At 36.8% G+C, this 14110-nt stretch overlaps 1 protein-coding gene across 1 annotated transcript in view; it reads right to left on the bottom strand.

Annotated features, from left to right (window-relative positions):
• Positions 1-14110, bottom strand: part of GUCY2C (guanylate cyclase 2C) — a 69758-nt gene that overhangs the window by 31939 nt on the left and 23709 nt on the right. Inside the window, exons 7-14 of the mRNA XM_015832146.1 lie at positions 13920-14052; positions 13200-13335; positions 12159-12244; positions 10550-10661; positions 6855-6936; positions 5246-5351; positions 2612-2674; positions 2178-2249 (exon numbers count right to left, since the gene is read on the bottom strand). Coding sequence (XP_015687632.1) covers positions 2178-2249; positions 2612-2674; positions 5246-5351; positions 6855-6936; positions 10550-10661; positions 12159-12244; positions 13200-13335; positions 13920-14052 — 790 coding nt within the window. The remainder of the gene's footprint in view (positions 1-2177; positions 2250-2611; positions 2675-5245; positions 5352-6854; positions 6937-10549; positions 10662-12158; positions 12245-13199; positions 13336-13919; positions 14053-14110) is intronic.

Raw genomic sequence — 14110 nt, 5'->3', positions numbered from 1 at the left:
CCAGCTTGGTGTCATCTGCAAATTTGATGATTTCCCCATCTATCCCCTCGTCCAAATCGTTGATGAAGATGTTGAAGAGCACTGGGCCCAGAACAGAGCCCTGGGGCACCCCACTACACACTTCCCTCCATGTAGATGCGGTTCCATTGAGGACCACACACTGAGTACGGCCACTACGGATCCATCTGGTGGTGATGCTGTCTAACCCACATTTTTCTATCTTATCAAGTAGTAGGTTGTGATCTACTTTATCAAATGCCTTACTGAAATCCAAGTAAATTATATCCACAGCATTCCTCTGATCCACTAATTTTGTCACTTGGTTAAAGAATGCAATAAGATTTGTCTGGCATGATCTGTTTTTGACAAACCCGTGTTGGCTTTTAGTAATGACTTTGTTTGCCTCTAGGTGTTCGCTGATTCGTTGTTTAATTATCTTTTCCAGAATCTTCCCAGGTATTTAGGTCAGGCTGATAGGTCTGTAATTTCCTGGGTTCATTTTTTTTCCTTTTTTGAAGATGGAAACTACATCAGCTCTTTTCCAGTCCTCCGGTAGTTCCCCAGTGCTCCAGGATCTTTGAAAAATATAGTTCAATGGTTCTGAGATCACATCTGCCAGTTCCTTGAGAACCCTGGGGTGTAATCCATCTGGTCCTGGTGATTTGAACTCATCTAGGCTGGACAGGTGCTCACTTACCGTTTTCTTGCCTATCTTAACTTGCATTTCTATTCTGTTTTTTATGGCACTATTTTTGGTAGGTTGGTCTGTTTTTCCCTTTGTGTAAAGACAGATACAAAAAATGAGTTAAATAGTTCTGCTTTCTCCTTGTTGCTTATCACCTTCTTGCCACTTTTCCCCACTAATGGAACAATCATTTCCTTCACTTTTTTTCTTGTTTTTTACATGTTGAAAGAAGCTTTTTTTTTGTTATTTTTGACTTTGGTCCTTAACCATACCTAGAATGTTACATTTATATTGTGTGTGCTCTAAAAAAAATGTCTGCCATACTGGAGGTGCATGGCCAATAATAAAATAAATACTGCTTACTGATCATGCCCTATCTTAGATTATCTTTTTTCTTGCTTCTGGCCAGATAAGCACTTCTTAGCAGTGTACAGAACTATAGTTAATACATTCCTCATTTTTATTTTCTTGGAATGCCTACAGGATCTGTTTAGGATTCAGAAATATTCTTAGAAATAAAGAAAAAGGAGAATGTTTTTAGCAAGCCAGCTTCCTAAAGCTTAACTTTAAAAAAGTTAAAGTTTTTTTTAAAAAATCTATGTAGAAGAATGGCTGCAAAATGATTTAGTACAATTCAGAAACTGAGCTAATTCATAAATGCCTATAAACAGATTTGGCACAGGGTAGAAATTTAAAGGATTAAAATCAGTAATATAATGATCAAACTGGGAAAAAGGTTTCAAAATCTTCAGCAGGTGCCCCTTAATAGAGGGATGGGAGGCCTAAGGTTGTCCTGTCCTAAGTGCCTGATGGACCGAGTGCAATGTTAGAGGCAACTTCGTTTTTTTCTGAAGCTCTAACATACAGTGTCTGATAGGCTAAAAGGTAGGGATGACCTTTGGAGGGCTCATGATGGGGTGGTGGCCTTCAGTACTCTTGTGCCCCATATGGCACAAGATCTGGTTATTGTGGGACTACCTCTCCCTAAGAATATGTGACCATCCCACTAGATCAGGCAAGGTAATCTGGCTCCAGATTCTTTCCCTGAAATCCTGCCACCTAGTGTGCTTTTTCCATGGCTGCCCCTGTCTTGGGGAACACCCTCTCCTTGATGGTTTGACAGGCCCCCCACCCTTTTAACCTTTTAAGATCACAGATACTTTTTATCAAGAATAGAATAGAATAGAATAGAATAGAATAGAATAGAATAGAATAGAATAGAATAGAATAACATGAGGGTAATTGAAGCTTGCTGCAGGGCATCCTAATAGAAGGTTAAAGGCACAGTATTTGTATTTGTATTTTTGTTTATTTTTGTTTTGTTTTGTTTGTATTATCTTTCTGTTTTGTTGTTTTATGGTTGTTTTATAGTTACTGGTTTCACTGTTGTTGTAAGCTGTTTATGATGGGTGACCATATAAACCCTTTAAATATATTAAGATACATGAAAAAAGTTGTACTTCAGCATTCCTCAATTTGATATATTGCTTACCTTATTCAGAGCTATTTTCTGTTTCTCTGTAAAATTTCCATCATTGTGTTTGAAATCCTTCAAGATTATTATCTAGAAAATGAGAAGACCATAGCAAGATCACAATAACCTATCACTAATGCCTACAAAGTCTAGAGTAATAGTTTATAACAATGATTAAATAGCAAATATATCATATTTTACAGACAAATTTATACTAACCAATAACAAGCAAATGATTTTAACAATTTTACACGTGCAGTCCATTTTGTTCATTATTTAGGATTGAGAAGTTGCAAAGGAATCATTTAGGAAAAAATTCCATACATTTTTAAGGTATTCAACTTTACAACAAACTGAGAATATGAGCGGCAACATGAAATCTGTCTTGCACAAAAGCATCAAATCATTTTTAGTGAAGGCAAGTAGAACAGAGAGATTGGGAGTAAGTATACCTTCTTATCATATTTGCCTTGACGCAGCCTTTGAGCAGTATCCCGCCTTTTGTCTTCATCAATCTGGGAAACAAGAGGACTCCTTTAGAATTCTTCAATAAGATCCCTATCCTAATGTGTACTAGGAATTAAAATGCAATGGCCAGCTGCTGGAAGGTAGTCAGAGGAATAGATTCCCATAACTTGAATATTATTTTGATCTTTTGTGGATCAAGTGATATCATATACGTAATAAATGCAGTTTCTCATTTATTTCTCATTCTTGTCTCAAGGTGGCCTTTTTGTTTTTGTGGAAGAACATAAATTGCATCGCATTCATGTCAGAAGCACTAAAGTGCTTCCAGGTTGAGAAGATTAGCTGGTGACATCACCATTGCCTGGGCATACCCAGCTGGGGGCTCTTTTTATGTTCCCAGCAGAAGCTGAAGGACGAGAGCTCACCCCACCGCAAAGTAGCACTAGGATCTTGAACATAGGCTTGTTAGCCTCCAACCCAGGGTCCTAACCACGCAAGCCACAGTGCTCCCTAGAAGAACATAGATGACAATACTTAATGCCTAAACAAAATCAATGCCATATCAATTGGTAGTCTGATTCCTAAGTGGAGCACTATTGTGTAAAGCATGGAGAGCTAATAGATAGTCTTTATGTCCCACAGATAAAATTAATAATATCACAACTTTGGAACTCACAGTCCTTGGAACTATACATAATTCCTGAAAGAGCTGTAACCAGTAAATGGGAGAGAGGGAGGAGAATAAAATTAGATTCCACTTTCAGGTGAAGGTGCAATTAAGAGTTCTTCTGCACAACCTGCTTTTCCAGTGTGAAATTCCCCACTAACCATTTGCTGAGGACATGAATGTATGAAGTCATGCTCAGTTCAACCTCCGGCAATGATAGCCTGTCTCTTCTTGTTCACCTCAGATGAGATACTGCATTGGCCATGAAGTGTATGAACTCTATCTATAGCATTTCATTTCACTAGAAGCAGTGTTTTTACTCCTACAGCATAATCTAAGTTGTTGCAAACACATCTCTTTCCCTCTAGTCAATAGTAGTTGCCATTTTGCCCATGCTGATCATATTTGCATATGCATGGCATACTTGTAGGTGCTGTAGCCACTTGCTGCCCCATTCCCATGCAAGGTTTATTGATTGGAGAAACTTGGGAGCTGGGATAAAACTGTAAATGAGGAGAAGAATATAATATTGGCCTCTACCTGTAAACTGTGACTAAATTAGTAGACCAATGAAATGCTTCAGCAAGGCATTTGACAAAGTAGACCACAACCTACTTCTTGGTAAGCTAGAAAAAAGTAGGATAGATAGCATCATCACCAGATGGATTTGTAACTGGCTGACAAACCATAGACAACGAATAATCCTTAATGATACTACATCCACATGGAAGGAAGTAAAGCAGTGGGATACCACAAGGTTCCATCTTAGACCCAGTATTTTTCAATATCTTCATAAATGACTTAGATGGGGGAATAGAAGGGGAACTCATCAAATGTGCAGATGACACTAAGCTGGCAGGAATAGTTAACACTACAGAAGACAAACTCAGGATCCAAAAAGATATTGACAGACTTGAACAATTGGCTCTTTTCAACAACATGACATTTAATGTGAAGAAAAGCAAGGTTTTACACCTAGGCAGGAAAAGATACAAGTACAGATTAGGTGAAACCTGGCTTAATAGCAGTAACTGTGAGAGGGATCTTGGAATCCTAGTGGACAATCAATTAAATATGAGCTAGTAGTGTGCGGTGGCAGCCAAAAAAGCCAATGCAATTCTAAACTGCCCTAACAGAGGGATTGAATCAAGATCACATGAAGTACTAATACCACTCTATAAAGCCTTAGTAAGACCACACCTAGAATACTGCATATGGTTTTCGTCACCACATTATAAAAATATGATGAAACTCTAGAAAGAGTGCAGAGAAGAGGAACAAAGATGATTAAGGGGCTGGAGGCTAAAACATATGAAGAACGGTTGCAAGAATTGGGCATGGCTAGTCTAGTGAAGAGAAGGACCAGGAGTGACATGATAGCAGTGTTCCAATATTTGAGGGGCTGTCACAGAGAGGAATGGGTCGACCTATTTTCCAAAGCACCCAAAGGACAGACAAGGAACAATGGATGGAAACTGATCAAGGAGAGATTCAACCTAGAAATGAGGAGAAATTTTCTGACAGTGAGAACAATCAACCAATGTTACAGCTTGCCTTCAGAAGCTGGGCTACTTCATCACTGGAAGCTTTCAAGAAGACTCTGGAGAGCCACTTGTCAGAAATGGTATAGTGTTTCCTGCTTGAGCAGAGGGTTAGACTAGATGACCTACAAGGTCCCTTCCAACTCTGTTATTCTGTATAACTAATAAATGTTAATATTTCTATCACCTGGTGCAGAATCTATCAGAAAAGGGGAATGTCTACATGCTTTATACAATCATGAGAAAACTGTTAATGCACATATAATAAACTGAGCAATTAGCCTTATTGTAGAACAGAAGACTTTATAATGTCAGAATGACATTATCTGATGTACCATTGTGAAGAATGTACGGCTTACTTCATATTCTGTGGTGAGAAACTTTTGCCAGACATAGTTGTCACTTCCTACCTTCAGACTAACATGATTTGACTCATAAGTATTCAATGGTAATATCTTCTCAGGTGGAATATGGGACCATCTCTTTTGGCGCAATTGATTAGCTCTTCTGTACTTCCTGAAAATTTAGAAGAAGAATTATAGAAGGAATTCTGAAAGTATTAGAATGTGGAATTTTAGGAAGATAAAGTTGTGTTAACATTCTAACACATTTAGACATACATACAACATGTCACCTAACTGGGGAGGGGGGAGGGGAGAAAGATCAACAAGTCCAAATGGAGGATGCTGGGTTTTTGCAAGCTTTAGCTATAGAGTCTGGGTAGTCAGATGTATAGCTAAAGCTTGCAAAGGCCCAGGATCCTCTATTTTGTTGCACAACTTTTGGGGATGACTTTTTTTTTTCTTTAGTACAGGTGAAAAAGCTGCAGAATGATTTTATTTAGTTGCTTGCGTCAGTTCCTCCACTCTTCAGCCTGAAGCCAAGATCAGTTTTAAAAGGGACAGAGGTTGAAGAGCAGAGGGAGAGATTAGTTTTAACACCTAACTGGGAGGGGAAAGGGGAGATCAACAAGTCTACCCCTCCCAGCTTTTTTGTGTGTTTTTTTAAATTGAAGAAATGTGGTGGGAGGGAGGAGGGGGTTAAGCAGGTTTTGGGAAGCTTACTGTATCCTGAAGCTGCAAGGGCCAGCTTTCGAAAGCCTAGAGTGGCAAGAAAGCTTTGTAGCCTCCCAATGGCCAGCTGATCGGTAGCCATCTGATGGTGCAGAAATATCTGAAAAGCCAGGCAACTGGTTCTTTTTTGCCCCAGGAAGGCAGGGCACCTTGACAGGAGGAAGGCCAGGGTCAGAATTAAGAAAGGACGGTGTGCCCAGTGTTTTCCTTCCCCGTTGTTTCTCGCTGGCAAGATAATCAGCTGTGTAGTGGGCCTACATACAGGCTGGGTGAGGCCTTGAGAGACCTGAAGCAGGTGGGCTTGTGCCTGAGAAAGGCCTTCCAGGATCTATTCAACCTTAAGCTCCACTTAACAACCCATGCATTAATTTAATGAATGCACTGGGAAGAGCAGGATGGCTAGTTGTTACTTTAGGCAGTTCATTTAACATTGTTCTGACCTTCGACACTAATGGGCAGGCTCCATTATGGTCATAACTTGAGGACTACCTGTATTCATACTGAGCCTTTGAATTAGCCCTTTATCAAACAAATGAAAAAACATGGTGATATAATTGGGGGGGGTACGTTTTAATATATTATTTAAAAACTGAGTCATTCCTGCAATTAAAAAGATAAATGATTTTTGTTATTTTGACTGAAGTTTATTTTTCTTGCTTTATGTTGGATGGGGACTTTGTTGTATTTTTCCTTTTATTTTCTTTTTATTATACATTATAACAGTAAAAATAATAAAAGACAAGCGAGTAGCAATTATAAATTTGAATCTTGTCCCAAAAAAAAGTTTAAGATATTTATGCTGAGGAATTTTTTGCAGAAGGAAGACTTGAAAGAAGCTGAAGGTATTTGTAGGCTGATACTGGCCTTCCCAGTCTGAGGTCACCAGATGTGTTGGATTACAATTTCCCTATTTTTAGCCTAAAGAGGACAATGTAAACAATCATACCTCAGCACCAGCAAAGCAATGATCAGAACTAGCACCACAGTTGCAGTAAGTGTGAAAACAGCTATGGTCAGGATGTGGGGACCTATAAAAAGAGGAATGGGTAAACTGAGATCCTTAAGAAGCAGTTTAAGAGATAAACCAAAGTATAATAAAATAAACTTGTATTACTGTACACAGCTTGTACAACAAAATAGTAAATTTTACACAACAACCTTTTTGAGCCACTATTTTGAAGGTACTGTAATGAATCCAGCCCTCCAAGAAGTTAGCATCAATATCTCACTATCAGAGATTTAGGAAGAAAACTCTCAAGCTGATACTTTGTCAGAAAAAAAAAAGTTTGGCCTAACAGGAGTCTTGGATTTGTAGCCACGTACATATTTTGTCTTAAATGGTTTGGTTTGGTTTGGTTTGGTCCTAATGTCTACCCTACAAGTCTCTAGGAAGGCCTATCTCTTATTCTAGTTTTGAGAAAGAGGGAGGAATGGATCACTCTCGACACTACAATCTAATGATTCTATGCTAAATTATTTTGGGAGTTTTTGCACTTAGTACTATTTTGACAGCTCTTGATATTTGCTTTTTGCTCTGATATATCTATCCAAGTCATCTACCTTTTCAACTACAGATCAGCCTTATTTTCTTAATTCTGTGACAACAAACTTGTCAGAACATCTGGGCTGGATGTTCCTATCAGAAAAGCAGGATGTTAGTTCACCAATAAATAGAGCACTTAACAAGCACATGTACTTGGCAGATTACAAGAATCTTGCCTGCCCTGCACCCTAAGCTGAATGACAGGGAGCTAAATAACTCCAAGCACATTTTAAATAAAATTACAAACTCACATTTAGAATATAGAATAGCAAGGCCGTATATTTCTGGTATGCTGCTGCCCCCAAGTGGCTACAATTATTCCAATGGGAAAAATCTGGATGCCTTCCCACACCTAATTTTCTTACCAATTTAAGATGTAATCAGAATATTTAATAACAGGCATTATTATAATATTAGTTTTCTGAATTTCTGATCAAATTGGAAAATGAATTATATACGGCAACAAAGAACGTATTATGTTTTCAGGTTTTTCTTTTATTTTCTTCACTGAAACTTACAGCTGTTTAAATAAAACTTTTTTCCCCAGAAAAATGCTATAAGCAATGCAGTGAGAGACAGAATAGCAATCTATGGAGCCACAATACTTAATGGCACAATATAATTTGGCTATAGATAGAACATTTTATTGGTACTATACCTTAGGAAATATATATCAGAAATCCTTTTGGAATGCTTTTCTGAACAAGTTTTTTTTTAAAAAGAATAGTATTATACTGAAACTACGTAAGAGTTTGAAAGCTGGGTAACATATTCGCAGTCTGTTCTCAGTCTGCATCCAAAATGCCCCATATTTATCAGAATCTTGGCGTTTATTGATATATCATATTTTTCCCAGAAAGGGTGCATTAAATACTATAGATCTGGCATAAGGATGACAATAAAAGCTGGTATGGGAAATGAGAGGACTTTTCCATACCTAATGGAAATTATAGCATACAAAATAAAAGTTTAACAGGAATCAAGGCTGAAACAAACAACTGGAAAATCCCCACCCACCTCGATTCAATTTTGATAACTTCCTGAAGTAAATAAGTAGCTTTCTGCTTATTAAGTCCTCTGTGAGCCTTTTAATAATCTGCTGGCCTCCAAATATATGAACCTAACACAATTGGAGAATTGTAATGTGGGGAAGACTAGCAGTTACTCCTACTGTTAACATTTAGAGAGGTGGGAGGGAGTTGGGGGTCAAAGCATGTGTGTTTGTATCATTCCCTCTGGGACACCTAATTTTGAGAACCATTCTAGGATACTGCAACCATCTGCGGTTAGGAAGATAGGGAAGACTATATACAATTTTATAAACTCTGCATATTCATTCCTTACCTGTTTTGGGAGTGTTATTGAACAGATCAGGGTCACTTTTCTTCTAACACTAGATAATATGACTCACAATTATGCTAAGAAGTGAATGTCAGCCTTGACTGTTATTCCATGGTAGCATACGCCAAAATGATCATTTGTTGTGCTGCAGCAGTCCTGGTTATGGTGAGGAGTCCATAATCCTTTCCAGTTGGGGGCACATTTAGAATTTTGAGAATATACTGTGTGTATCTATTCACAAAATGTATACTAGCTTTTAAGAATAACATTTAAGAATATTATTTAACATTCTATAAAATGCTGGAATGGCTTTAATTAGAAATTGGGGCAAAACAGACAAATAGATACATTATATTAAAAGATTCTACAATATCAGTTCCAAGTTTGAAAAGCTATAAAATATACACAGCAAGAGAAGCTGAACCATTTTTTTTAATCAAAGACATTATTTGTGTGGTTCCTGTATCTTGAGCATCTGAAAGTTAATTTCCAGTTCAAAATACTCTTTCTAGATCTCATAGAATGGATAATATTTGGTCATGTAAGCATCCTAATCTTTCAAACTTATTTCTCAAGGTCAACCAAAGTGTCTCCATAGCAACAACTCTTTATTTAATAAGCAGGTTTTTCTTCAACCTGGGAAGATAAAAAAAGGATTGGCGAACATAGAAAAATATTTCTCCATCCAGGAATAAGCCAAGTGCAGTGAGCTCTTTATCATGGAGAAAGAGGATACTTACAGGTTAAACCAAATAAATCATTACAATGCCTGAAAATATTCTATGGTTCTGTAGGTATGGTAAATCCTCTATGATGTTTTGTATTTGATTTTATATTTATATCTGATTTATAATAAATTGCTTTGGAACTGAGGTTGGCATTCAAAACAGGAAAAAGCAACTTTTATGAGGATATACCTACATATCTAAGTCATTTTATTATCTGTCCTATTGATGCACATTTCATTGACCTTGTTCTCATATAACAGTAAGCCCTTGTTTGTTTTTAACTGTGATTTGTTGAGCAAGCCAGAGGCAGTTTTGCAGATCAACAAAATACTGTAATTAGGTCTTACTGGATTAATTTTAACTATTCTTGTTTTGCATCTTTATAGTTGGTTTCAGACTATAGGAGAAAAATAACAAAAAAGTAATTCAGAAAACCAAAAAGAATTGATTCCTGCTTGTAATCCATACAGTAGAGCAGGGGTGTCAAACTGTTGGCCTGCGGGCCGGATGTGTTGTGGCGAAACCGCGCCCACCCCATTGCCGGCAATGGAAAAAAAGTCACAATACATCATGACATGTCACATGACGTTGCGAGTTTGACACCCCTGCAGTAGAGTGTAAGGAACATAACCTTGTTTGAAATGCAGGTAGTTTTTGTTTCGTGACCACAACTGTGACTGGCAACTTGGTCATTAAGCAAAGCAGTTAATGAACCTGCAACTGTTCTTACTTCAGCTTTCCCTTGCTTTACAGACCTACAAAGGTTGTAAATGAGAGGATTAGTCACAATTACTTTTTCATCACCATTGTAGCTGCAAATGGTTGTTAAATGAGGCAGATACTAAACAAAGACTACCTGTATGCAGGAATTGTTACCTAGGCAAAAGGGACTGAAACATTTTCAACAAGATAGTATTCAAAAGTGGCTCAAAGAGATGCATACATTTCCAAAACACATTATAAATTATGGCAATTGCAAATGACTGATTCCATCTGTAGGTATTCTTCTCAAGAATTAGATTGGCTCACCACTGCTAGGTTGATCAGTAGGCAGCATGTTTTTATTCCAGATGAATGCAGGTTTGTCTGTCTTCACAACAGTTTTGTTCAGATTTGTGTCAAACCACAGGAGGCTTTTAAACTGGAAGAAGAAAAGAGAGGGAGGTTTTACTCTGATGCTTCTTTCACATGGTTTACTAGTGATTAAAAGTAATTTTCTCAGTCACCTTCTTTGATCTTTTCAGTCTTCTTTCTGTATCCCACATATCTCATCTTGAGCTCTTTTGTAAATTATTAAGTCAAAGTATAAGGGAGTCTTTTGCCTAAGGACCAAGCCCCTTAGATTTCCTTTACTTGGATTGCAATAAACCAGGAAAACTTCTAGGAAGGAGGCAACAGCGAACCACTTTTGAAAACATTGCCAAGAAAACTGCAGAGACTTGTCCAGGCAGCCACTCAAAGGCACAATAGAAGCAATAAAAGGAAAACTCTGCATTCCCCATTTCATTTTAATCAGGCAACAATATTTACCAGCTTCAAATTACTCTAAATAGTATATCAATTTTAATCTACGGTTTAATATACTATTCTGCTTTATTCCAAAGTGAGAATAGGATTGTTGTTGTTTGGGCCTGTCTGGATGAACTGTGGCTCAGTCATGAAGCATGTGCTTTTTTATGCAGAAGTTTGCAGATTTAATCCCTGGCTCTCCAGGTACAATGAGCAAAAATCTTGCCTGACATATATCTGCTAGCTAATATATTTATCTTGATGTAGTGTCTGATGTTTTTGTTCAGATTAAATGAAAATTGTAATTAACATAGGCTTTTACCTAATGTTTCTCTCCAAATATAAGTACTTAGGGAGTACTTAAAATGCTAAAGATATAAATAATTTTATAGATTTTTTAGTTTCCAATGTTGGGGACAAACTTTAATATTTCTGCATTCATGCTACCAAATTCTGGCAATAATTAAAGGAGAGACTCCAGGGGCCATAAGAGGCTATTACAAAGTCCAAATACTTATGGGCAAAGGACTATCCAATCTTTAATATCCTTATATATGTGGATAAAAATAAATATAGCAATAGCATTTAGACTTATATACTGCTTCACAGTGCTTTACAGCCCTCCCTAAGCAGTTTACAGAGTCAACATATTGCCCCTGGATCCTCATTTACCGACCTCAGAAGGATGGAAGGCTGAGTCAACCTTGTGCCGGTGAGAATCAAACTGCCAAACTGCAGGCAGCCAGCAGTCTGCAGAAGTAGCCTGCAGTACTGCACTCTTACCACTATGCCACCACAGCTCATATGGATAGCAAGATGAATAGCCTCTTCTGATATACACCTGCACTAATTTGTATACCGTTGGAACATTTCGGTATCAGGAGCCCTGTTTATAGTCATTCATACTTTTGGGTATCTCTTGATTGAACTAGTGCAATTCACTCTATATGTGGCTGTGCTTGAAGCCTACACAACACCATAACACCAATACTGCAAGAGCTGCTTACATGATTCAGTACCTGGACACCTACAGGACTATCTTCTCCCAGTGATTGAACATATGGTCAGTGTTGGTTTTGGTTGATTAATTCTTGCTGAAAGTATATTTTCACAATAAGATTGTACTCACTTCATAATTATCTGTCGATGTGTAGAGAATACTGAAATTGACATCAATATCTCCAAATCCATCCACAATTCGAGGACCTAAAACACCTAAGCAAAAAAAAATCATATTAGTTTGTAAGTTTCAGACAACAAGTGACATTTAATTTACTATATAGTAAATTAATTAAACTAGTAGTAAATTATAATCAAATTAGTTAGAAGCATAGAATGCCTTTGACAATTTGAACTGGATGGCAGATAAATGGTTGATTTAACAGGACCTATTGGAAAATTATTAAGGCAAATTTAAAAATCAAATCACAGAACAATGAATAGCAGAAAAATAACTATCACTATTTGCAGTTATAAAAATGGATCGAGATACATACAGAGGATTTTAAAGATTAATATTCAATTGAAGTCAGAACTTTTCCTTTTAGGATTAATCGACAAGCAGCTAGAAAAGAGCAATGGAAGTTTATTTCAATACATGAACACAGCAATGAGATGATGTATGCATAGAGATTGAAAGATTTAACACTACCTACTATGGAGGAATGGTTAGTGAAGTTGATAGATTTTGCTGAAATTGATAAATTAGTCTCAGACATTATATTTATGGCTGACTGGAAGCCTATTATGGACTTTTTGTGTAAAAATGAAAAAAATGAACATAGTTTTTTTTCTTTTTTTATACTATGCTTTTTCTTTGATTTCTTTCTTTCCCCCTGTTTATTACTTATTAGTTTGTATTTTTTTTGTCTACATGTTCAAAAGTTTAAAAAACATCATGAAGTATAATCAAATTATTTTTGAAAAAGTGTTTCTTTTATCCTGTATTGTTAAAATGTTTCATCATCATTATTTGTAAGGTAATTTTAAGAAACCTCTTCATAAATTCTATTTTTGGTACAAAAATCAATACCCCTATAGATATTTATGAACTGCAATTCTTAGAAAGTTAACCAAGAATCATAAGTTACAGTTCTAAAACATTTACTCATTTTAAAAGGCTTGCATAGGCCATCCATAATAATCTAAAAGAAACAAGACATGTAATTACCTTGAAATGTGATATTCCGGAATTGGCCAAGGAAATCAACAGGACAAACTGATTCTGGTCTGGACATAAGGACTTTCAAAGCATGTCCAAAGAGTAAAACAGCATCCAAGTATCCCACAATGATGTCATTTTTCAGCTAGAAGCAGTAAAAGGAGAGTTAAATCCCAAGACAATCTTGGGTGAAAAGTAATATATGGTGTATTTTTATTTATTTCAGGATGTGTTTTTCTCCATATTGGTAGGGCTACAAATGACTCATTGTTTTGGTACTGCTTTTTTTGTTTTTCTCCTTCAAGTTTTATTCAGAATTCTACATAAATACACATATTTTGTGTATATGGGTGAACATGCCTACATTTGTGGTTATTAATACTTCCCTTCTCCCGTCTGAGGCTCATTTGAAAAAAAATCCCAAGTAAATGAACTACTTAAACAAATTAATAAGCCTTGTCCTCTTCCAGAAAATTATATGGATTATGTGAGAATAATCTTATACAACATGCTAAATATTGGACAAGGTGGGTAATTTTAGGAGAGGAACTTGTACAGAATTGGATGATAGTTGGCAAAGAAAGTTGTAGTGGAAACTGAAGAAAAGAGTCAACAGCACTAGCAATTTTCAAAGCAACTGGACTGCAGCTGGTAGATGTAGTTTGGCCATTAAGCCCATGAAACAAGACAAAAAAGCTCTTGTATCCAGAATGCAAATAAAAGAGTTACCAAAGTGATCTTCTCAGGATCCATGAAAGTCCTATTGTGATTTAAAGTTGAGCTGTAATTTGTTGGTGCAAGAGTCAGAATAAGGACATTCCGCATGTAACTAGGTGAGGGACTATTTTCATAAGAAATGTTACTGGAAAAAAAAAATCACAAATGCCCATGTGTAGTAAGTAGCAAGAAGAATAACAGTC

This window comes from Protobothrops mucrosquamatus, unplaced genomic scaffold, assembly GCF_001527695.2.
Source record: "Protobothrops mucrosquamatus isolate PMUCROS unplaced genomic scaffold, P.Mucros_1.0 scaffold_309, whole genome shotgun sequence".
NCBI classification, from domain to species: domain Eukaryota; kingdom Metazoa; phylum Chordata; class Lepidosauria; order Squamata; family Viperidae; genus Protobothrops; species Protobothrops mucrosquamatus.
Note: the sequence above shows the minus strand (reverse complement) of the source record. Positions and strands in the feature narration are given on the sequence as shown.